The sequence below is a fragment of the Eubalaena glacialis genome, chromosome 2, assembly GCF_028564815.1.
Source record: "Eubalaena glacialis isolate mEubGla1 chromosome 2, mEubGla1.1.hap2.+ XY, whole genome shotgun sequence".
Classification (NCBI taxonomy): Eukaryota; Metazoa; Chordata; class Mammalia; order Artiodactyla; family Balaenidae; genus Eubalaena; species Eubalaena glacialis.
Genome location: NC_083717.1, coordinates 133,907,502 through 133,933,904, shown reverse-complemented (window position 1 = coordinate 133,933,904; position 26,403 = coordinate 133,907,502). Strand labels below are relative to the sequence as shown.

General features: G+C 35.2%; 1 protein-coding gene across 1 annotated transcript in view; it reads right to left on the bottom strand.

Annotated features, from left to right (window-relative positions):
• Positions 1 to 1,473: 1,473 nt before the first annotated feature.
• Positions 1,474 to 26,403, bottom strand: part of MIPOL1 (mirror-image polydactyly 1) — a 348,741-nt gene continuing 323,811 nt past the window's right edge. The window contains exons 12-13 of the mRNA XM_061182468.1: positions 17,265 to 17,343; positions 1,474 to 1,530 (exon numbers count right to left, since the gene is read on the bottom strand). Coding sequence (XP_061038451.1) covers positions 17,292 to 17,343 — 52 coding nt within the window. The 3' untranslated portion in view covers positions 1,474 to 1,530; positions 17,265 to 17,291. The remainder of the gene's footprint in view (positions 1,531 to 17,264; positions 17,344 to 26,403) is intronic.

The window sequence follows — 26,403 nt, the reverse complement described above, 5'->3', positions numbered from 1 at the left end:
TGGAGAAGCACTATATTCACAGTGCAAGACATCTTGCCAACAGAATATTTTCTCTGATATTTAGGTAAAATCGACTTAAATTTTAAAAATACTTCTTTGAGGATCCATTTTTATTCAGTCTTAAACCTGTTTCAGATACCTGGATGCCTGTGTCTCTAACTATTTATTTAACCAATCTATACACATTTACTTTCTTTAGTTCTCACCTAAGATTGATCCAAATAAAGTGTCCCAGGTGGGAAAACACCTTTAACAAGTATAAGCATTTGACTTTCTATTCTTAATACTGAAAGGGGAAAAAATAAAGTTAAACCTCAACAATTCCTTTGAATGATACCAGCATTATAAACAGGAGACTTGGTCCACTTGTGAGATGCCACCTAAATGCTACATCATACAGCTTAGCTTCTTCACCTTTTAAGTATGACTATTGTAAGAAGTCAAAGAACTTCAGCTTATCAAAACGTGTTGAGTTCCTAAATTATAAGAACAGAGTCAAGAAACCATCTGGAGGTTGGTTCATTTAGAAGAAATACTGTTTCTCAGGCTAAAGAGGGTTTAGGGTATTTGTTAATTTGTGGCCCACAGATTTACATGTGACCTACCAGGAATATATTATGTCAGAGTTTTATATAGTAAAAGAGACTGAGGAAGTTCATTATTAAACTTCTAAAGAGAAGTTAAAGCTTTAAATTTCACTTTCAGAGATGCAGAAGCCTGGACCTTCAAAGCTGCATTATGATTTGGAGTCTCAGACTCGAAACTGGACTCTGGGTTTCCAAGGCTCTGAAGGATTCACCCACTTTTTGTACAGTGACCACTGGGCCATGCTTTGCCAAGGATTAACACTCCAGGCTATACCTGTCTCTTAAGTTACAACATCTCTACTGAGTCAGGCAATTAGAAAGGAAATGTTTATTGAATTTGACAAATAATTCACTTTGGAAGTATAATCACAGTAAGAACAGATTGAGAGTTAAGTATGGAGAAAAAATGAGAAATGAGAAGTGATTTCCACTGCATTCCACTCACCTATCTCATCTTATAAAATAGAATAGGTGAAAGGGAAAATTGGAATTTTAATAAAAATGAAAGGTTGTAAGGCTTGTGATGACTCAAAGAGTAACAGAAGTTGTGTAATAATATTATTATCTATATAAATGCATTGAATGCAAGGTTGCAAAGATATCAGCTTCTCCCAAGTTGGCTATTGGGTTCTGAGATGCACAAGTTCTACCCAATTCCTGTTTCATGTGGTGTAACAAGTTACGGTGTTGGGTTTTATTTGTCTCTGTATTTGGTATAACCTTAAAAATATTCAAAGAGCCTTCTTAAATAAAGTGAGGTCTGCCTTTTTTCAGGACATATTTAAAGTCTCACATTCACTTACAGTTGTTGCCAGATGATGTGGTTTGTGAAACAACCTGAGATTTTAATAATAAGCACAAATTAACAGAGTAAGACATAGCCCTTTTTCTTTTAGCCTTATCTTCAGCAACAGAAAGCATCATATAGTAGCCAGTGTTCAACCTGAAAAATAAAAAATGTAGAACATAGTGAAAGATCTTTCTTAACTACACTTAAGACTCCTGAAAATGGATTTATCATGAGGGGTAATAAACAATGATTAACATGCTATGACCAAAACACAAGTTTTTTTTTCTTAGTGTTTTCAACTCAGGAGGTAAACTTGTTTTCAAGAGAAACAAGAAAATAGAGATTGTCAGGGAAATGTAAAGGATGAAAAGATGAGGGAAAGGGAGGGAGGGAGAAGTACCATAGCAGAAAAAGCAATGTATTGGATCTTATATAGACTCACAGACCAAGAGACTGAGGGAGTGAGAGATGGGATGGAGGCAAATTAATGGCTGGAGAGAGCTGGAGAGAGTGTGATGAGGAAGGGCCAGGCGTGAAAAGATTTTGTGTCGCCATAGCAACGGGCTCAGCCCTGCTCCCCCTGAAGCCCATTCAGCTCTGAGCTGCCGGAACACGTTTTTAATTAAAGCGTATAAAAGTTGTTTTGTAAGGACTTCTCCTCATCCGATAGATTTCAAAATGGTTAATCAGGCTTCATCTCCTTTTGATGCTCACAAGAGCATGGGCTCCTGTGAGCACAGAAAATGCTGCTGCTGCCACTGCCCCTGAGTAAGTCATCTCTCAATCACACCTAATACCGGGGATGAGCAAAGCATCTAGTTATTTAGACACACATAAACAGAGAATTCAAGTGGGAGTGGTGGTGGGGGGGTCCATTTTTATGCGTGTAAGTGAAAATGTTGATTTTCTTTGCTCTAGATACTATGGAATTCATCCTTCTGGATGACTGTTGTCTCTGGTTGATGTTCTATTTAGCTTTTGAAAACAGCAAGATTTTTTCCCGCCTTGGGAGATACAGTCCAAAAGCCAAAAATAAAAGTTACAAATTATTCGTATCAAATAATATTTAATCTTGTATGGGTATCCCAAGAAAGAGGTTTGCTGCACCACTCTTGTATAAAAAGATGCCAACCCATCCTATTTTTTTTTTAGGTAATAAAAGGTCTTTCACTTCTAAATCCTCCATAAATTCACAATACACAGCAACAGTTGCATTTTCTTTAGTAAAATGGATGACAATAGAAAACAGCATCTTTTGTTGATTCACTAAACAATGTCTTAGCAGATGACTCAAACCTTCTCCAAGCTTTTTCATCTCCCTTTCTCCTAAAGCCTGGCAGATGATCTTATTTCTAAGTTCACTGAAAAAGAAGAAAACTCCAACCTTCACTATAGTTCCCCAGGGCTAGTATGTTAGCCTGAGAAAGAAAAACAGCCCCTCACATTTGGAAACTGGCTTGACACTTCCAGCTAGGCTAGGCTATCCTTACGATTTGGTCCAGCATTCACAGTTAGGCCCAGGTGTTCTGTCAAACATAAACAACTTTAGGGGCTTCCCTGGTGGAGCAGTGGTTAAGAATCCGCCTGCCAGTGAGGGAAACACGGGTTCGAGCCCTGGCTCAGGAGGATCCCACATGCCGCGGAGCAACTAAGCCCGTGCGCCACAACTACTGAAGCCCCCGCCCCTAGAGCCCGTGCTCCGCAACATGAGAAGCCACTAGGATGAGAGGCCCGCGCACGGCAGCGAAGAGTGGCCGCCGCTCGCCGCGACTAGAGAAAGCCTGCGCAGCCACGGGGAACCAACGCAGCCAAAAATAAATATATAAATAGATTAATTAATTAAAAAACATAAACAACGTTATTGAACACCAATAGGAGACAAAGCCACTTTATAGAAAAGTGAGACAAAAAGAAGACTACTTTGTAATTTTTTCTAAGCACAGATATAAAAAAGGCACTGCAAACCACAAAAATAGCAAACACTCCCCACATCTGAGCTAGGATTAGTAACTTGCTTCTTTATAAAGTACAGCTTTGGCTTTGTTTTACTCTTAACTCCTTCTAGATAAGATTTCTTAAGATACTCCAGCATAGTATTATCCCCACATCCTGACGGCATCCAATTAGAAGTCACACTTTCTTGAGCCCTCCCTCAAACCAAATAGCACAAGCCCCCATACTATAATAAGTCTTAACACCCTCTTACTGAAATGCCACGCAGTCCCTTATGATGTGTGGTCTCCCTTATTTGCAACAAGCAATAAACCCAACTTGTTCAACTATAAGTATATCCCTGTACCATTCTAAAAGTCCATCTCTGTCCCCAACGAAAGCTCCCATCTTATTTCTACACCTGTCTACAAGGTATTTCCATGAATATTTAATAAATTTAAATGACAGCAACACATTTCTCTCAGTAACAAGGCATGCCTCCTGATGTCCTTATTTCTCTCATTCTCTTTGTCACTCAGGCTTGAGAAGTCATAGTCTTTGACGCATCCCTCTTATGGCCTATACATCTGTAATTAATTAATATGCTCTATCGATACCCCCCATTCCGCCAACCTTTTATTCCTTAACATCCTAAAGGTCACAATTTTATTTCCTACTACTGTCCACTACCTGCTGAAATAGCCTTCAGAATCTCTTGGCCAATTTTTGTCTGTATACCATTTCTAGCTTAATATTCCTGAGCAATAGCTTTCAGTGAACACAAATAAGTCCTACCTCTTGAGGCTAGAGTTTTCAGAGGTAGAATCAGGACTTACATATGAATAAATAGCATGATTCCCCCCGACACACAACTTACAAAAGATAAATGCCATTGGTGCACACATGGAATAGGGAGGGCAAGAATGCCCTGGTCACCGCAGGATCATTCTAGATCTATTCCAGATCTATTCTTTGAGAAATATTTAAAAAGTGAGGTGCATTTAAAAGATTCTGGATTAGATGAGAACTGGACCAGCCTTGTGAAGGATGGTTTAGATTGAGGCTGTTTGGCCACAGAATAAAACATTTCTGTTACATTGGAGGATAATTTAGTTATTTCAAGCATGTGTGAAAGAAATTAAAATATTTATTGCATATGATTCTAGAGGGCAAAATTAGGGCCAGAAGGTAGAAATTTGAGAGAATTACAGATTATAACTCAATATAAAGACATTTGTAGCACGGCTACAGAGTAGGCGACCTCAGGAAATAGTGAGCATCTCAATATTGAACATTCAAGGGTAGACAAGATGATCACTTGGGTAAACATGTCTCTCAATCTGTGCTTTATTTATTTAGCTATGATCATTAGACTTTCAATTACAATAGATTTGTTTCTTTTGAACAAAATAAACTTTTATTACATGTGTTCTATTTTTTCTTAAATAGTTAGCATTCATTTATTTTCTCACACATTTACCCTTCCAGGTGCTCTCCTTCTTTGCAATATTACTGTGATTCCATCTGTGATCACTTTCCATTTGCCTAGTCAACTCCCTTTAGGATTTCTTTTATTGGAGTTCTGCTTGTGATATTCTCTGATTTTATTGCCAAGTTTTTAATTCTAGGTTATAGGGTTTTTTGTTTGTTTGTTTTTTGTTTTTTTACTTTCAGCACTCTAAAGGTACTACTTCATTTTATTTTGGATTCTGTTTATCTGAGAAGTCCTCATTCTTATTATTACTATTTTGAAATTAATATGTGTTTTTATTCTTATTTTTCCTCTTTTTTAAGTCTGATAATTTCAACAGCTGGGTCATCACTGGGTCTGGTTCTATTGACTATTTTATTTTTTCACATGGCTCTTCTTTCTTTTTAGTGTGTCTTGTATTTTTTAAAAATTAAATGCCAGATATTGTATATAAAAGAACAGTAGAAACTGAGGTAAATCCCCCAGATGGGAATACCCCATTCACTAATGGGGATTTGAGTGACTTTAGTTAGCATTTGAGGTGAGTTGGGTCTTGTGGCTGCTATAGTTACCTTTAACATACCACAGATTTGAAATTCCTCCAGCGGTGAGCTGGACTTCCACTATGTTGTGTTTGGTGTGAGGCCTGGAGAACTGGAGGGTTTTGTTTGTTTTCTGTTTCCCTGCTCCGCCTTCAGACGACAGCAGGTTATCTATGCCTGCAACATAGAGGGAGTCTACTTCCATGTTTCTGTTCCCCCCACCAGTACATGGCTGTTGCCAGTTACTAGATGCAAGGCTCATGGTGGGGCAGGGGAGGGGTTTCTCAGGCAGGGCCTATGCACCTCTTCCAGTAGCAGACGGTCTCTGCCTATTCAGTGCAGGGTCTAGAGCAGCGGTCCCCAACCTTTATGGCACCAGGGGCCGGTTTCGTGGAAGACAATTTTTCTACGGACGGGGGAGGGGGCATGGTTCAGGCGGTAAATGCAAGCGATGGGGGGCGGCAGATGAAGCTTTGCTCGCTCGCCCACTGCTTACCCCCTGCTGTGTGGCCCAGTTCCTCACAGGCCACGGACTGGTAGTGGTCTGCGGCCTGGGAGTTGGGGATTCCTGGCCTAGAGCACAGGCAAGTTCCTCTTCCTCCAAATTCCATCTTGTGTTGGCGGGGGCATCTTAGGTGTGAGTTAGTTTGGGAAGATCACCTTGATATAGTTGAAGCTGGTCTATTTACAATCTATCCTTGCTCCTATGGCATAGCTTTCCCAGGATCTAAGTCAAAAGCTGAGTCTCTCCTCTTTGGTGAGGCTTGCACTCCATTTATTGTCTCCTCAGCATCATGGGACTGACTAATTCTCTTCTTAGCTTTTTATCTTCTTAGCAAGTGTTTTTTACTTGGTTTCTCTGTGTCTTGTCCTGAATTTAGCCTCTTAAAAATCAGAAAATGCCTTAAGGGAAAAATTGTACATAGTATGTTGGTCTCAACTGTCTATAGTTCTCGTCTCCTGATCTTGGCCCCTCATAGCATAGCTGCTTAATTTAGTTCTAAACTCCATTTTTGATTCTCCAGCCCAGCCAAACTGCCACAAACTCAAGAATGCTGCTTTTGTTATACTTCTGTGCCCCAAACCTTGCATAGGCAAAGGCCTCAAGGGAAAAACACAGCTGGGAATGCAGGACTCACCTCAGCGTATTTTCCTTCTCTCCAGGATCCTGGTCCCTCAGGTCCTGGCCGCACTGGTTGTTCTCCAGTGCCTTCAGATTTTGTTTTGTTTTACTTTATATTTTGTCCAAGTTTTATAGTTATTCTCAGTGAGTGAATTAATCTCATTCTATCAACTCTGTTACAGCCAGAAGCAGAACACGTTTCCTTATTCTAAACCCTGGTACTTAACGAACAATCAAGAGTTGGTGATTCTTATGAGATCCTCTTAATTACCTTGTGTTCAAGCCTCAAATTCATTCTCTTACTTATAATTAATGGATTGATGTATATTTGAGGTCACATTATGTTAGCATTTATTTTTCTATAAATTTTGGTTGATTAGTCAATAAAGATCATGTCGTTATATATTGTAATTCTAGAAGAGTTGAATATCTTGGTACTATTTAATCTAGTATGTTTGTTTTACCTAAAGGGCAGAAAACCACAGATTAACATCATCATGAAGAGCAAACTTTCACACGTAAAATTCAGATCAGTGTACAGGGTTCATATTGGAGTTTACACTGTTTGAATTAGATAAATACATAACTGATTCAAAGTAATATAGTAGTTGAACAATATATAGAAAATAAGTACAGTGATACATGAATCTAGGTTAATCCAAAAATTCCCTTGAAAATGAATTTTAAGCTGGGTTTCAGATAGCTGGAGTGATAGTAAACTTTGCTGATGGAAGCAAAGAGGTAGAATGTTCCAGAGGTGAAGGACATTTTAAGCTAAAGATTGTTGGCAAATAGCAAGAAGATGGAAGATTAGGGAAGAAATGGAAGTGTGTTAGTATTAAATAGTTTTATAATGTCTACAGAAAGAAAAAAGGAAAGATATGAAAAGGCATATAATCTGAGTTTACATTCAAAGCTAAGTCATGTAGGGTGGATTGAAAGAAGGAAGTGACTGATGTTGAGTGATCCTTTTAAGAAGGAAGCTGTAGTATGGTCACCAGCTAAATGAGGTAGTGATGGAGGTAAGTGGAAGGATTTGATTAATACTATAATTTGTGGACTCTTTCAGTGGAATGGATGGAGCTGAAGACAAGGAAGAGTGTAAGAGAATAAGTACAAGGAAATCAAATACCATTTTTAAAAAATGCTATTTTAAGGTGGTTAAGCTGAGGAAGTGACAAATTGTGCTCTTGCAGATAATAGGATGGAATTTCATGGCAGGGAGGATAAAAGATTTGGGTGCTATCTTTGTCTAATTGAATTTCAGGGGATGAATCTCCATTTGAGATTAATTTATTCATTAATATGGTCAATATATTTTTGTAGAACAATTACTATGTGTAAAACATTGTAATAGATAGTTATAGAGCTATATCAGATGATTCTTGACCTCAAAGAATGTACAGTCTGATAGGAGTGATGAGATAAAACTCATGGTTATTCAACCATGGGAAAAAATGTAGAAAATGGCAGTTTCAGTTCCTGGCACATAGTAGGTGCTCAGTAAAGTTTTGTTGAATGAAAGAATAAATGAATGAATGAAAGGCACAGAGAGGCACATATAAATACTAAGAGTTGAGAAGAAAATCTATATGTGGGAAAATTAAGAAAGGCTTTTATAGGGAATATGACAACTAAGACCTAAGCGTCAGATAGGATTTAGATATAAGATTTCAGGGAGATGGTAGTTCCAGGAGGAAGTAACAGTGTCAGGAAATGGAAGGCAGAAAGATCAGAGTGCATAGAGAGGAAGGTGAAGTTGAAGCCTGAAAGAGGAAGCTACAGGAAGATAAAGCTGAGAAAGTAGGCTGGAACAAAAGTCTGCAGGGCTTTGAATTCTCTAAAAACTTTGGAGTTTATTCAGTAGGTAATATTTAGCATTAGAAAGATAATGTATGGACAATAAAATATTTGAATCACTTGAGGATATGTGGTTAGAGGTACAAAGAGAAATTATAAGAAAGTTGGAAGAGAGGAAAGAAATAGAAAGTTTCATCAGGTTACACTTTGCAATTGAGACTGTGAAATTCCTGAATAGAAAAAGGAATAGAATTAGGGATCAAAGACATTCATAATGCAAAGGTGTAGATATGACCCTCCTTCAGTGCTAAGGCTCTTGCTGGAAGGACTTATGCTCTTGAGCTTGTACAAGTGGAATGCAATTTATTTACTAACACAGAAAAAGAAATCCATTACTATCATTGCACTTAATTGTGCTATGCAATGTGAAATTCCTTATTAAATCTTTTCAGAGGCAGCAAGCAAGAAGAGTTAGAAGGTAATTTCCAGGCAAAAGTAGTCTATATTCACTGTGTCTATTTCTACATTTTTCATTCACCTTAGTTAACTGCAATTTGGATTTTGTCTCTCATTACAGTAGAAATTGCTCTCATTAAAGTCATCATGGCCTCCTTAATTGCCAATCCCAATGGCACTTAGCTCCAACACCATCTCCTCTGGGAAGCCTTCCTTAACCTCATAGACAGGGCAAGATACACTTTCTTCTGTTCTGCCAAAGCACTCTGAGCCTACCTCTATTATGGTACCTATGATACTACATTACATTATTTACAGTTCTGTCATTCCCTCTGGACTGTGATTTCCAGGAGGATAGAAATTGTGTCTTATTCAACTTTGTATCCCCAGCACTTGGGATGGTGTTGTCTGAATTACTGATAGAAACAAATACCCCCTCTATTATCTCTTTCAATCCTCTCATCAAGATATACTTTTAGAGAAATACTGAAGATTTCCAAAATATAATCAGAATGGAAACTGTCCTGAGGACTTCCAAATATAACCAGAATAGAAAAAGATCCCCTGAGAACACTACTTTCACCTTCACTTGTACTGTAAATTATTTGTATGACCGTAAATGACTAATATATTAATAGGGCTTAGATGCTTTACAATTGATTCTCTTGTCCCCTAGCCCTTACCCATTGCCACAGTACATCATCTGTAATTCTTGTGACTCTATCGTGATTTCATTGGTAAGGACAATTTTAATTTATGCTAAATGTTTTTAAGTGTCTCCTATGGTCAGTATGTTCTAGTTGGTGCTGGAGATTCACAGATAAAATAAGAATTAATACAATAATACATTTCATGAACAAACTCATTATTTATTATTTCTAATTTCATCTGACACGTATTTGTCTAGTAATAGAGCTCATGGTCAGTAAAGATGCTCAGTATTTTATTATTTTGTTTTGCCACATCCTGACATCTTTAAAATTTAATATGTGAAGACCACTCTTGTCTACATTGTTATAAACACACACACACACACACACACACACACACACACACACAATCTCTTTTATCCAGTTTTGCAAATACTTTGGGATTCACCAAAATTCATTCATGTGGCGGTTTGGAATTATCTTTGGTTCTTTCTCTCCCTTTTGCTCCTTTATTTATTTATTTTATTTATTTATTTTTGGCTGCATTGGGTCTTTGTTGCTGCGTGTGGGCTTTCTCTAGTTGCGGTGAGCGGGGGCGTTTCGGTGCTCGGGCTTCTCATTGCGGTGGCTTCTCTTGTTGTGGAGCATGGGCTCTAGGTGTGTGGGCTTCAGTAGTTGTGGCACGTGGGCTCAGTAGTGGCGGCTTGCGGGCTCTAGAGCACAGGCTCAGTAGTTGTGGCGCACGGGCTTAGTTGCTCCGGGGCATGTGGAATCTTCCCGGAGCAGGGGTCGAATCCATGTCCCCTGCACTGGCAGGCGGATTCTTAACCACTGAGCCACCAGGTAAGTCCTGCTCCTTTATTTTGTTTTTGCCAAAGTGCTTCTCACCGTCATCTACGAAGTCCACACTTTTCATTCTTTTCTTTGTTTCTGGTTAACATCTGCCTTTTCAGTCTTATACTTAATTATTACCACTTCCCCCATTATCTTGTTCATCTATCATTTTGACAATTTTACTCCTGTGAAAGATCTTCTTACAGATATCTTATGGTAGGACCATGAATAAATGATATGCTATACAGACATCTATATATGCCATGGATACAGTCATCCAAAGCCATTCTTGGAAAAATCTGGGGGCAACAGATGTATAGGGCTGTTATCTTTTAAGAAAGTTTGTATCAAACCAGTGTCTAATGCAGTGCAAATTCCAAGAGAAACAAGGATTTGAGTCTAAGAAGTAAATTAAAGTGTTCCATTTGTCAACTCATTATTATTGTGAGCTTATAATTTCCATGAAAAATAATACATATTATGAATTTAAATAACAACATAGTATATAATCAAGTGCTAACATGTGGTAGAAACTAAGCTTCAATAAATGTGATATGAGGGTTGATTCGGGTGGAACCAATAAATGTAGGCAGGGCTGAAGTGGGGAACAATGATGCCCTGATTTGATATTTCTTGTGATAAATGTCCTAACATCCTAAATGTACTATGCATGTATTCCATAGTTTTTAAAAAACATCTTTATCAAACTAATTTTAATATAATAGTTTAAATAAAATATACTATTTAATAAGGAAATATGTGACTGTAGGAATCTATAAATATTTTGCTATGAATTTTTTATTTTGCTACGAAATTTTCCATTTAATAATGCTGAAGATAGTTATTTTGAGTAGAAGAATTGAGTACTAGTCAAGTTAAATATCATGTTCATATTTTTAAAATTAATATCTAAGCTTATACTCAAAATTATTTTTTTCTTAATGTAATAAAAGATAATGAAGGAAAATCATTTGAATAATTACGTTTGTTGGTAGATGCTATTAAAGAAACTTCAAGTACTATATATACTACCAAATGTAAAATAGATAGCTAGTGGGAAGCAGCCACATAGCACGGAGAGATCAGCTCAGTGCTTTGTGACCACCTAGAGGGGTGGGATAGTGAAGGTGGGAGGGAGACGCAAGAAGGAGGAGATATGGGGATATATGTATATGTATAGCTGATTCACTTTGTTATAAAGCAGAAACTAACACACCATTGTAAAGCAATTATACTCCAATAACGATGTTAAAAAATAAAAATTAAAAAAAAAGAAACTTCAAGTATTCATAAAAGCAGAATTTTAAAAAATGTGAACTTAAAAGATTTTGGGAAATACTCTCTGCTGCTTATAAACAACTGGTCTGTTATGAGGGCGGGAAGCAGCCATGGAAATTTTGCTTTTACTTTTAAAAAGAAGCCTTGGAGCGTCTATGGATTTAGATACATTAAAAGCACTGCAAGATTATGCAAACAGACTGAAGGAAAACAGAGGTCAAAATTAGTCTTTCAAATACATCTCATCATTCCTAATGTAAACTTTTCTTCTAATGATTCTTTACTTCTCATAAGGCATAAACTATGCATACATGACAATGTTTGCTAGTAAATGAATCTTAGAAAAGATTTTCAGGAAATAATATATTCTTTACAATGTACCATTTGTTAAAACAAGGTAATGAACAATAAGATATATAAGTATAAACTGGCTCTATATTTATTTAATTTTAAAGATATCAGAATTAAACCACTCATACTTAAAAGCAAGGCATAGTTGTTTGCCACAATTATTTTGATATATTTCTCTTCTAAGATTATTTTAAACTCAGGAAAGGAAGATTTGGAATGGGAAGAGTTAAAAAACACGAAGCAACAGTAACCCCATTTAGATAAGGGAATAGAGGGGTGGAGCAAGGGAACAATACACTAAAGTGCTTTTCTTTCACAGATCTTGGTTCAAATTAAGGTTAAATTCCACAGGAGGATGTGTTTTCCCCATATGGAGTCTTAAAGGACATGCCTTTGTTTCCAACTTCCCAGAGAAGATATATGTTAACACAAACAAAGCATTTCATAATAAATTTAACTTTTATAGAGTGACTAATGCCCCGTGGAGATAAGGTAGGCTCTCAGTCACCTGTGTTTAATCCAGGCTGAAGAAATTATGCCAAGAGCACACTGACAAAACTTTATTCCTTTCGAGAGAATGGCAGTAACTTGGTAGGGAGCAGAAAGGGTCTTGGTTTTAAAAGTCTCATTAGAATGACTCTCCCTTCCTCACTGTGAACATAGTTTAGCATTTATGTACTTTGGAAGGACAAAGAGGTGAGGTAAGCCTGCCAAAATTTGAACCTGGGTTTCTGGGAACCTGTTAGTAGGTCAACTGTTACAAATGTAAGAGAAGCTGCAAAGGAGCGTTAAATACTAGAAATTTGGAAGTTGGACTACAACTTTATTAAAGCCTGCATACTTTTTCTTCTTCTCGATCTCAAGTGAGGTGACATAATGTTAAAAATGCCACAGAGGACCACTATTATTCAATCAAACCAGCCTTTGGTGAAGAATAGGCATTAGGAGGCGGAACAGCATAGAGACAACTCTTTCTGCTAGAAATATTTACAGTTAACAGATAGAAAAATAAGTCTTTAAAAATTACTTGGGGTCTTATTAACAATAATTTATTAATCTATTTCTTCCTTGTAAGAAAGACAAATTACTTTTGTAAATAGTGCTTTTCTTTCCTCTTCCCCTTTCTTTTATCTGCACATTATTCTTTATTAACTAGATGCCTAATTCTTACGTCCTTATTCTTGCAAAATGTCTCCAAATTTGTGTCTAGGTAATTCACTCATTGACTATATCATCCTTTTTCCATGTGACTTCAATATTGACTTCAGTTGAAGATTGAAGATGTAAAAATTAGTCCTGCGGCATGTGAAAAAAATTCCTTTTGTCAGAGAGAGACAAAAAACCTATTTGTGTCAAACGTACCAAAATATCTGATCATATAGTATACAACATTTAATTTATTTTGTATATTTATGAATTCATCCTTGATGAGAGGTTTAGGAAATCTATTTAAAATTTAAATAAAATAGAGTAACATTTTCCTCTCCCACTCACTAAAAAAGGAGTCATTGACATAGAAAAAATTTGATTTTAAATTGCTTTATGAGAATCTTGGAAATATCTCTTTAGTTTATTAATCTGCAGGTCACTAATATCGATTCTAGACAAAATTCTTATCATTTATTCCAAGCTACTAATTTCTTTATAGTGCTCAATTTCCTTCTTGTACTCTAAATTAAATTAAAAATATAAACTCCTTTCATCTTTTTATGTTAGCCAGTGACTAACAGAAGAAAAATTTTCTGGTCTTAGACTGCTAGACAAGAGTAAAGAGGTTTATCTTCTCAGGCTATGTAATACCAAATCCAAATTTCAGAAATCAATGAACTATTCAGAGAGGAATACCACAAGGGGGCAGGTGAATCCAGGCTAGGTCCTAGGTAAGAGGGTCTCAGTGTTGGGAATTCTGGCCAAAGGAGGGGGAAAGGTGAAATGAAAATCAGAAACAACTCTAAAGAGAATATTTCTCCATGAACTTAAGCATTATGTCTGGATTGTCCAAGTGAAATTTTATTTAAAATATATCCAAAGACATTTTTTACAATATACCAAGAAAATGAATAAAAGAAACCAAACCAATGTAGTCACACATTGAAAGTGCCTGCTATATTTACGAAGGCCAATGGTATAGTTTTATCAAGAAGAGAAAGGCTATACACAAACTGAGAAGAAATCCAAAATTTACTACAGAGCAATTAGGGTACTTTGAAAATACTTTGAAAATAAATTACAACCAGATGAAAAAGTATCAAATAATTAAAAAGATATATGAAAAGATACCTTTGCTTCAAAGTGATCTTAATAAGCAACAATTTCATAATAGAAGCATAAACTTTGAATAATAGAGCTATACCAGTTTTTTTTCCCACAGAAAAATTGAGAAATTAATTTCAGACATTTTAGGAAAGATAAAAGCTGCTGCTTAAAAGAATCTGCTTTGATTTTCATTAGAAATTAAACTTAGCCTACCAATAGGAGGCAAAAATTGATAAAAAATTACTTCTCCTAAACAAATACTTAAAATTGACACTAGACATCACCCGTGAGACTGTCAATGACAATATCATCAGTCATATATATATATACCTTCTATGCAAAGTAACCAGGATTAATTCTATTTGGTAAAACTGCAAACTATTGACAGCCTCCCTTTTATACTTCACTAAGGAAACACATTTAATTATTTGATGTGGGTAGATAGTGTATTATTTTATCTTTTACAGATTAGTAAAATGAAATGCATAGACCATTGTAGCATAAAATATTGTATAATATATAGTATAAAAGAGTATAATATATAATGTAGTATAATAAAGTGTACAAGTTTTGTCTCTTACTGGTGGATTTATTTAGTTCCTAATAAAAATTAGAATCTTTAAAATGCGCTTTTAAGTAGCTTCTCTTATTTATGATAAAATTAACTTCTTATTTAGGCTTCTATCATAATTTTTTATAGTAACATTGTAGAAGTCACTTCTTCTATTATAAATCTGTTGATTGATGAAGACATCTCCTAACAGACTTTAGGGAAAGCTAGGTTTTAGAATCTGGGGGCCAAGTTGAGTAATCTTTCTGTTATACTATGATATATTTGGTTTTTTAGTACCACAGAACTTAACACTGGCCAAAATATCATTAAGCCTATTTTTTTAAAAATTTATTTTATTTTTTTATACAGCAGGTTCTTATTAGTTATCTATTTTATACATATTAGTGTATAAATGTCAATCCCAATCTCCCAATTCATCCCACCCCATCCCCCTCCCTTGGTATCCATACGTTTGTTCTCTACATCTGTGTCTCTATTTCTGCCTTGCAAACCGGTTCATCTGTATCATTTTTCTAGATTTCACATATATGCGTTAATATACGATATTTGTTTTTCTCTTTCTGACTTACTTCACTCTGTATGACAGTCACCAGGTCCATCCACGTCTCTACAAATGACCCAATTTCGTTCCTTTTTAAGACATTAAGCCTATTTTTAAAGCAAAGCTCTGGATTCAAATATAAATGTCAATTCTTATGTCACCTTAACAAAAACTATTTTTTTCAAATTCACTCATTCTTCTCTTTGTGTGTATATGTGTATATAAATATACACACATATATAATATATGCTTATACACATAAGCTCACACACACACACATATACACACACACATATATGACGCAATCTGCTGGTGATATTTTAGGTTATTCTTTCTTCTCTTTTCAGTCTGTGAATTAGCTTTCTCTTCCTTGTCTTTCTTTATCCTAAGTAATTGCAGGGTCCTCAGAGGCTTTGTCACCTAAAGGACATGGAAGCACCTTCTGCAATACTTGAAAATAATAATGCTTTGATTTGTCAATGTGAAAAGTTGGATGGCTTTTTAAAAGCTGACCAGTCCAGGGCTATTTGCACATAGTAGACATTCAATAAATATTTGTTGATTTGATTTATTCTAGGGTAAAGACTGGGTTACAACTCTTTTTTTTTCTTCACTGATGTGCTATGATTTAGCCTGTGTACAAATGCATTTATGAGTAACTATTAATGGTCATGGTCATTGAAGATGTTTTAGAGAGAAAAAATATCTAGATCTGCAGGCTGTTAGGAATAGCAATGATTGGGAGTTAAAGTTTAATAAAATACTCTAAGTAGTTATAGATGACAGACACCATAAGACAGGGTCTAACTGAAGTGCATTCTGATAAATTATTTGGAAACAAAGTAGCTACTTCATAGTTTTTGAATCAATCACATGTTGAGGGCTTAAATTTTTGACTCCATATAATAAGGCAAAGGACGTTTTCATTTTAAAAAATTAGGGGTTATATTTTGGTGATGAAATTTAGTGAGCATATTAAAGCCACATTATTTCCTTTGGCATATTCTCCCTTGTGAGAGTCACAAAAGTGTTTATGTATGTTTTATTGACAATTGAGAGGTCGTGAACATAAAAAATGAGAATTTCTCTCAAATTTCAAGTCATGTGTAACTTTTAAAGAGTTAAACTCTCTACTCCTATCATTCAAAAGAGCATAATTGATTTATTTCCGTTTCTCGTGACTAACAGCAAAAACTGTTTCTGAGCTTACAACATGTTAAATTTTGGCTCAAGGCAAATTTACAACAGCAAGGTTTATGATAAAATCTGTCAAAACATTAACCATGGTGGCACAAGTTTCAGCTCTTAACAGAAACGGGGAAGCAGGAGCTTAGGAATGGACGCATGTTTGTACTTCTAGCTCTGAAAATGCCTGCTTATGTCGTATATGAAAGTTACTCAATTCCTTTTTTTCTCATTTTACCCTAATGTGAAAGTTCTATAAGGTGATTATCTGTTTTAATTAACTGGTTTCAAAGAGATGGGCGATCCTAGGATTAAAGATATAAATCTAAGTAAAAAATTACTAGCTAAGAGAACTTCAGATGTTCAAGACGAAAGCTAAAAATCTATAGCACTTTCACTTATTGTCTGATGAATTTCAAGAAAATCAAGTCTTAACGTAGGTAGTGTCTTACACTTTTTGCTACTTTAAGACAAAGATTATTCATTTGGCCATGTGCCAGCATTTGAGCACTATTCATTAAGATGATTTTAATCTTTCGACATGGGAAACAATGTTGGTAGTTTGGGTTTACTATTTCTTGATGAGGAAAGATGTATGTCCTAGAAAATTACTAACAAAATACTGTTATCAAAAGTGAGTCTTTCTGCTGGCAGTCAATTATAACCAAGATAGTTAACTTTGTGTGTGAGGCACATGCTAGAAATAATTTCAGAGAAGGACATACTATCTTGAAAAACATAATTTGATTAGACACAGCTAGGAAAGATGTATAAGAAGAAAGTCTTCTTTAGGGAACTTAAAGGTTTTCAGTGTGTTAATGTCATGGTCACACAAGTAAAGTGCAGTGAATTGTCTATGCTTAAGTGTTTCAAAAAGCCTTTGATATTACTGACCTATTTATTGAAGAATGGTAGTCATTTTTAAGCTTTAGAATCTTCCTTCAACAAGGTGCATGATGAAAATTGGTGGACACTAAAATAGAGATAAAATAAAATTAGTAACTAAATATTAATTTTTGAAGCTGTAGCTTGGTGGGTAATGTTCATGAACAATTTATTTTGGCTCTCAAATATCTTAGAATAGGCCTTAGGTATTGAAAGAATAATAAAGAACCAGAAAATAAAATCTCAAGAAAGCTTATCAAAATAATCAGAATTCAGAAGACTTTAGTTACTTTTAGGAAATAAGGAATTACTGAATTTGAAATCATGATTTAAAGTGGATTGTAGCATTATCAGAAAGCATCCAAACATGCCCACTGGTTTATACATTGCTTGCCTTCTCCCTTTCTTTGAATTTTGACGTACTTGGTTCCAGAAAGCAATTTAGTTATTACTGTTGTTCAATAAAGATTTAAATGACCTCTCTTGTGGTCTGGAAATTTTGTGTAAACTTTCCAAGACAACAAAACCACATCTTCACTTCATCATGGAGTGAAATTTCAAACTATGGACTGTATGGGACCAAAATTTAACAGAAACACAAGAAATTCTGATTAAAAAAAAACAAACCTAAAAAAAGAAAAACAAAAAAAACCCCAAACCTAATCAAATCAAACATATTACCCCCTCCCCCCAACCCCAAAACTCTTCACTTTAAATTGATTACAATTAAAAGTTAAAGTCTTCAGGTAAACTCAATGTTTCACCTGGTAATGTGCCAGGTGCTAGATAATTTGACATAATAGTATATTTTAATACCACTATTTTAAAAAAGGATACTCAAATCTTAATCTCTCAGTGTCATATACTTTTTAGAAAGACAGATTACACAGATGTTTATAAAACAAAAATATAGTTTGAAAATTTAGGTTTCATCATTAACAAGAATGATTATTCATTAAGTATTTACCGGTGCAAAGAAATATGAACAAGACTGAATTTCTGACCTCCAGAAGCTGCATGCTAATGGGAGATAGTACAGGAATAATGAAACAACAGGGAACTTAATAACTGCCCTAATAGAGATGAAGGAAGGGCTATAAATCATACAGAGCAGAGATTAACTTCTACTTGGTGGTGGGGTGGAGGTGGGGAATTAGGGAAAGCTTCATGTTAGGAGGTGGTATAAAAGTGTTCTTGAAGGATGAATTGGATTTAAACTCATGAAGTGAATATGACAGAGCAGAGGATTAAAAATGGCAAATGAATTAAATAATAAAAGTATAGAGTAGGAACTGAAATGGGGAGTAGCGTAGGGTCTAAGGTATTAGTACGAATGAGTCACTTTTATTAATATTCTTGCCATCCACAGAAAAACTAACATATCAGAACCTCGATGTATGATTTGGGCAATTGGTTCTTTTAGAAAATTCCAAAATGGGCCCAGAAAACTTGCACATAGGCACTCTTCATTCTTTGATTCTAGAAATGATAAAGTCACTGTTTGTCTTATTGCAACTTAAAGACAATAATATCTGCAATATTTAAACTTACAGTCCACAAGGTAGCTATAATTTTTGAAAAAGTTGTTGCAATTTTTATAAAAGAAGAAATAAAGTGATTATATGACATGATTGAGGTCTTAATTGAAAGGAAACTGATTTCAAGTTTTTCTTATTTGACAAACGAGATTACATATTCACGTTCCTCTATGTCACCTAAATAAAAGTATATAATTACTCTTCATAGTATGACCATAATTTAAGAAAATAAGATGCAAAAAGCAAATCTAATTTTGTAAAGTGGTAAGACTATGATGTAAGACATTAGTAATCAGTGTACACATTCAAGTAAAGAGTAATTCTTCAAAGCAATAACACTGAGACATTTTATGTCAAATTATTATATCGCTGTTCAAACTATATTTGAATTTTCTCCTCCAGAATTATCTTCAGGACTTGTTTATAAGTTGGGGGAAAAAATTCGGTCTCCTCTCTTTTAGTCACCTGGTTTTTGTTTCAAAACAGTATGTTCAGAAGCAAAACGAAGCTTAGAGATTTAAAATCTAACTTGTCTTTAAAAAGCCAATGTGTACATAATCTATATGGGTTTGAGAAACATTCTTTGTGACATTATCAGGAGGATCTCCCTAAGCAACAAAAACTGTTGGCATGGAAGAAAAGTCCACATGAGACAAAGTATATTTGACTGGTGCATTTGGCAGCTCTTACCTTTTCAAATATTACGTAATTTTGGTTTCTCTATTTTATGCAAAGCTCCTAAGTTTTAAAACAAGTATACATTTTGAAGTTTCTGTTACAGTAGGTGTGATTTTTTGAAATAAAAGCCACTTCTTAATTTAAGCTTTCTTAGGTGCTACCTTGGTTTATTTCTTTATTTTTCATACATGTTATGAACGCTACTATTGAGGGGATCAGTTGGAATAGACAGGCAGGAGCATCTTACTTTCCGAAAGACATATGGTTTTATTTATAAAGCCAGAAATGTTGATTGCTGCTGTTTTCTAAGTCTTACCTTACATGGAACCAGTGTTAAAAGTTCGTTAGCTAGAGCTTAACAACACAATGGCTGAAGGAATGGAGTTACCACACAAGTGTTTAAATTCCATGCTGGATCCCTAGCTACAACAGAGAAGAAAGTTCAAACAACAAAAACAGAGTTGCAAGGTCTGAACCTGTGTGTCACGGATACCTCTTACTCATCACCAGGCAGCTCTTATTCAGGGCAACCAGGCCCTCCCAAGCAACATGGTTAATTGAATAAGGATTCTGAACCTTTTGGCTGCAGATAAACCAAAGTGGCACATGGCTCATAACTCAAGCATTTCATTTTAGGCAGCTGTTAGTTTTCTTGCCCAGGCTAATTTGGATTATTCAATCATTTTCTTTTCTGTAATGAAAAACTGCTTGTAGTTACTGTTGGGGACAAACAGCTGCAATTATGGATCTTGGAAGGTAAATTTATTACCTACTCATTTTAATCATGTATACAAGTGATACTAAATTCAGAACATTTTATTAGTAGTATAATTATACCTCTATGTGTGTGTGTAAATTTAATAACATTCAGCCCTGACTAGAGTTTCCTACTATGATGGACCTGGAACCTCCCACAGTGAGCAACTAAAAATGTTGGACAGAAAATTACAAACGTCTCCTCAAATGCATCATGATGTTGGCAAGTTGCTAAGGAATACTCAGAGGCCAAAACCTAAGTTAAACTGGGAACTCTTAATGGTATGTGAAGCATGAAGGGCAGTTTTTACCTTGAGAGCATTTGACTTATGATAGAGGTGAAGTTGAGCTTTGGTGTTCATGGCCTCCTAATGGAGTAGGGGATAGGGGACAAAGTCCAGGGCCCACCCATGAAGAGAAATCTTAGACTATGAATGGAGGATAGAAAAAAATATTCCCCTTATGAATTTTATAAACACAAGCTAGCCCTCATGTGGATTTTCATCCCAGATTATTATTTAAGTGGTCCAATAAAATTCAAATTAAGATTTTAAAGTGTGCTAAGGCCTGTACATGTTTCCAGGCAGAAGCAAATGCAAAGCCTCTATGAAGGAACCCACCTTCAACTCAGGACTGAAAAGACCCACAGAGACTAATCCTAAGACATATAAACTCACATTCATGAATCAGTAAACATCTAAAGAAACAAGGCAAGATAAATGTAGCTAGCAGAAATAATCTCAAAACTGGAGCAGTAAATACTTGAGATTTTAAAATAATCAGAAGTATAGAATAAGCACATTTAAAACATATAAGAAAATTAAAAAGGGGTTGAAAATATGAGATAGAAACGAGACAACAAAAGTGATCAAATGGATTTGGGAATGAACAAAATATAGCTTCCTGAAATGAAAAATATAATAACAGAAATTAAAAACTCACTGGAATTCTGCTTCCAGACAGAACAGAGTCATTCATGGCAGACCAACGCTCCTGCCAAGGAACAACTAGTAAAGCTGGACAAAATACATAACATATTTGTTTAAAAGTATCAGAGAGGGGCTGAAACAAAGAAAACTAGAGGAACTAAGATTCCAGAGAAGAGAGAACTGAGAGGTAAAGTGATGGTCTGCAGCCGCTCTTCCCCTGAAGGCATTTGCTAGCTCTGGGTTCGTCCTGGCAGAAGACTGCTGCTAGGGACAGGGAAACCAGCAGAGCTTTTGGCAATCTTTCAGGGCTGGAGCGACAGACCGGGAGAACCAAAGGGGCCTGAAACACATGCCTAGTTTCCCCTTTAAAGTATTTGGCAAATTCTGGGCTGTCCTAAGTGGGAGGTTAAAAAAGCTCAGATGAGAATATCTAAAAGGACTGGAGTGAAGATATTACCTTCACTGTTGAGAGCCTAGTGAGCTACCCCATAGGAAAAGAGGCAAACCAGAGAAAACAGCCTCACTCAAACTTCAACCCCGCTTCAACTCAGCATACCTGACTGGATTAAGGTGATTAGCTTCCACTCAATCTTTCCAATAGAGGAAAGGCTAAGCCCTCTCTGGTGGAAAACAAAATCACCTGGAGGATCAGGGTGTCTTACATTAAATCAACAATTGACAGGCATGCCAAGAGACAGGACCATGTATCTCGACACCTAGAAACAAAACAGACAATAGAGAAAGACCCATGGGTGATTCAGATGTTGGAGTTGGCAGACATGGATTTTTAAGTATTATTTTACAGTAACTAAGTTACTATAGTTCCTTATAGTTATAAGCAAAGGGGAGACAATATATTTAGAAAGATAAGTATTTCACCAGAGAATTGAAATGTACCAAAAACATCAAGAGGAGACTGTAGAATTAAAAAATACAGAATCTGCAATTAAGAATTGAATAGATGGCTTTAACAGCAGAAGACAGGATTAGTGAAATAAAAGACAGGTAATTTTGAAAATTCAAAACTAATGCACATAGAGAAAAAAATGGAAAATACAGAAGAGATATGCGGGAACACAGTGAAAAAAATATATATACAATTGGAGTCACAGAAAGAGGGGGAAAAAGATACTGAGCAAAGATTTTCTAAAACTGACAAACAATATGAAGTCAGAGATTTAATAGGTCTATGAACTCAAGCAAAGAACATCACATCTAGGCACAAAATAAAACTGCCAAACAAAACGAAACAAAACAACCCCCAAAACCCAACAACGAAAAAGATCTAAAAAGCAATCAGAGAAAACAGAGATTTTACTTTCAGGAGAAGAACATTAAGACTGACAGCTGATTTCTCAACAGGGGAGAGGGAAGCTAGACATTAAGAAGATGACATTTTAAAAGAGTTATAGGAGAAGTTATACTTTTGGCCATGATGGAATAACAGGGACCACATTTACCCTCCCCACCTTAAAAAACCAACCAACCAACCAACCAACCGAACAAAAAACAAAACCAAAACCCCAAAACCAAACAAAAAAAGAAAAAGAACCACCAAAACCAAAGCAACAACAACAAAAACAACAGTGGGAATACCTGAATCAATGTTTTTGTACTTTGGACAACAGGCAGCACAGGACAGTGATCCCAGAGAGAAGGGAAAGAAATGGAGTCCTAAGATTACCCCAGTTTATCATATGGCAAGTTTACAGAGCAGAGTATAGGAGGGGGAACAAAACAGAGCCTGGCAGCTTCCCTGAGTCAAGAACATAAGAGTTGAGAATTTGGGGAGGACAAGGTGGTTAGAATTTGCAATCAAGAGTATTGGAGAGGGGAATTCTGGAACAAAAATTGCTGCACAGAAAGAGAGTGAGAGAGCGAGTGGGCTCTGGAGAGCTACAGAGCATTCCTTGAGTCTTCCTCTGAGTATGGACAAGCATACGTGTGTAAGTAAACTACCAAGGCTAAGGTAAGAACCGCCAGAAAGGCGCAGGCAGAACAATGACCAAAACTCACACATGGTTATGACCAGTCAGAGCAGAGAAAACTCCTACTGCACAGGGCATCAGGTATTCAGAGGGCGATTGCCTGAGCTGTGGGGGGAATCAGCCCTAGACTAAAGGCGCTCTGGTCCCACCTACTGAACCTCTCTCTCTCTCTCATCTCTCTCTCCGCGTCTGTCTCTCTCTTTCTCTCTCTGTGTCTCAAAACTGTTTCCAAATAATGTAACTGCATCCCTGAAGAAAGTTTGAAAGTTTTCAATGAGAAACAAAAATATCTAACACCCAACAAATTAAAATTCACAATGACTGGCATCCAAAAAAAGTTATCAGGCATACAAAGCAGAAAAATACAAGTCATGATTGCACAGCACAGGGAAACAGTCATTATTTTGTAATAACTTTAAATGGAGTATGATCTATAAAATATTGAACCACTATGTTGTACACCTGAAACTAATATAATATTATAAATCAACTATACTTCAACTAAAAAAATATAATTCATGATAAAGAAATCAATAGAAACAGACTTGGAAATAGAACAGATAATAGAATTAACAGACAAGGACATTAAAACAGTTCTTATGACTGTATTTTTTATATTCCAGAAGGTAAAGCATGAAAAAATTAAGGAGAGAGATGAAAGACATTAAAAGGCCCCAATTTTCACTTTTAGAGACGAAAAATATGTCTGTGAAGAAAAAGGCTCTGGATGGAATTAAGAAGAGCACATTAGACACTGCAAAAGAAAAGTCTGGTAAATTTAAAGACAAAACAATAGAAACTATCCAAAATAAAACACCCAGAGGAAAAAGAGACCTTCCCCAAAATGAACAAAGAATGAATGAGCTGTAGGACAATCTCAAGTGGCCTAATATATATTAAATAGCAGTTCCAGAAAAGAGGAAAGAGGAAAGAGTTTGAGGACAAAAAATATTGAAAAAAATAATAGCCAAAATTTAAAAAACTGATAAAGATTATAAACCCACAGTTCAGGAAGTTCAACAAATCATAAGCACAGAAGCATGCATAAATTTATAACACATCACAATCAAATTGGCTAAAACAAGTGATAAAGGGAAAACCCTTAAAGCAGCCAGAGGATATATGTACAGAGAACAAAAATAAAAACGACAGCAGGAACAAAGCAAGCCAGAAACAGTAGAGCAACATCTGAAAATATTTCTCAAAAAGTTAACCTAGATTTCTATAGCCAGCAAAAAACTTTTCTTTTTCACAAAATGAAGGCACCAAAAAAAAAATAAAAAAAGAGAGAGAGAGATTTTCAAACATACAAAAGCTGAAAGAATTCATTACTTACAGCCCTGCATTGTATAAAAGATAAATACAGAAGAAAGAAAATGGTAACAGGTGGAAACTTGGATCTACATAAAGAAGAGCACCAGAAATGGTAAATACGTGGGTAAATATAAAATAAGGTTGTTCTTACTTTTTAAATCACCTTAAAAAATAGTTGATTGTTTAAAGCAAAAACAATAACAAAATTATTATTGTGTACCTATGTAGAAGTAAAATGTATGACAATATCCCAAAGGCCATACATGGTGAGACAATTTTTTTACACAGTAATATGACAGTTTAGATATTACCAGTTTATAGAAACTTTACCCCAACAATTCCTACTGCCCACCCCACCCTGGTCCTCTTTTAGCCATGTACCTTAAGCTTTAAATTCTAAGTTCACTACAGGTGATAGAGTGTTACATAGTCTGTTTATATTTACCTTATCTTGATTGAATAATCAAACACAACAGTAGCAATGTTTTTAGATTTCAGCTATTGGTTACAGCAAAATTCCACATACAAATTCCAAAATTAGTAGAGGTGCTTTGTAGTAGATTTGAATCAGTCTACTATTTTTTAATTAAGAGAATTTGATTTCCCTTCTTAGGTTCTTTTTTACCATGTTTACCAAAAATACTATCTCTCTTTAATATTTTACTCCTGCCAAGTAGTAAGGTACCTAATATATTTGTTCATAATGAATTTTATCCTCATTAAACTTGTCAGGAAAGTCAGACACAGTTTGACAGTGAACTTAATCTGTTTCCTTACTGCCGTATATTTTATAGGCATATTTAGTACAGTGTCTTCAGGACTGAACACTTATAAGTTTGATTAAATGTATAATAATTGCATTGAAATGTGTAGGATTTGCAGTAGAGAGTTTATATGACTAAAAAGTAAATATATATTTCAGATATCTGAGTTTGTGCATTAAAATGCACCTTTGTTAATAATCTGATAGTCAAGAAACTGGTGGCTTCCAAAGTACAAGCATTCTCCAAAACTATATTTAGAAAACAATATACATTAGAAAACAATATACAATAAACATTAAAAATAAGTGTATTAAGTGTATTAAGATTTCTGCAAATAAATATCAATAGGACACAATATTTTAATGATTCTTAAAAATATACATTTATCATTGTCCAATTCTATTTATGAAATCCTACATTAAAAATAACTTCAACCTTTATAAATTTAACTTAAAGTACATGATAAAAAAGAAAAGAAAACCTTTCCAAAAAAAGTTATTCTAGTAAAAGGATTACAAAAAATTTGGTAACTTGAGATGCTATTCTGGAACGTATGCTACTAGTTCAAATGTGCAAGCTCCAACTTAACAAATGTTTAAAATATTTGAGTTTTTAAAACAGTGCCAAAATAAACCACATCTTTTCTAGAGATGACATATTTAGCTAAGCACGAGCAATATAAATCTTTCAGCCATTTCATGTATTTATTTAAAAGCCTCAGAAACCACATGCATTTGTAATAAAAGGTGAACAAAATGCTGAAATCACTGAAGCCTAACAATTGACTTACAAATCAATTTTTTAGAAAGACAAATGTATTTGTGTGTGTAGGTGTCTGTGTATTTATATATCTATATATATCTCAATACGAATAGATAGACAGGTTAGCTGAAAATAGTAGTTATCAACAACACAATAATGTCTTGTGAAAAATTTGGGTTCTATACAAACCTTATGCCAGAAGACAAATGTATAGGCCATGGCTATTTTATCATTATAATGCCTCACTAGTCATGAGTATTTAAAGACGGACACTTCAATAATTATCTTTAAAAATACACTATCTACAAAATGGTTTTTTATGCAACTTTATTCAATATTAAAACTATAAATTTTTAATATTCTAACTTTTTTTGTGCAATAAACTAATTCTATTGGTAAGTGACCTGATAAGAAGATTC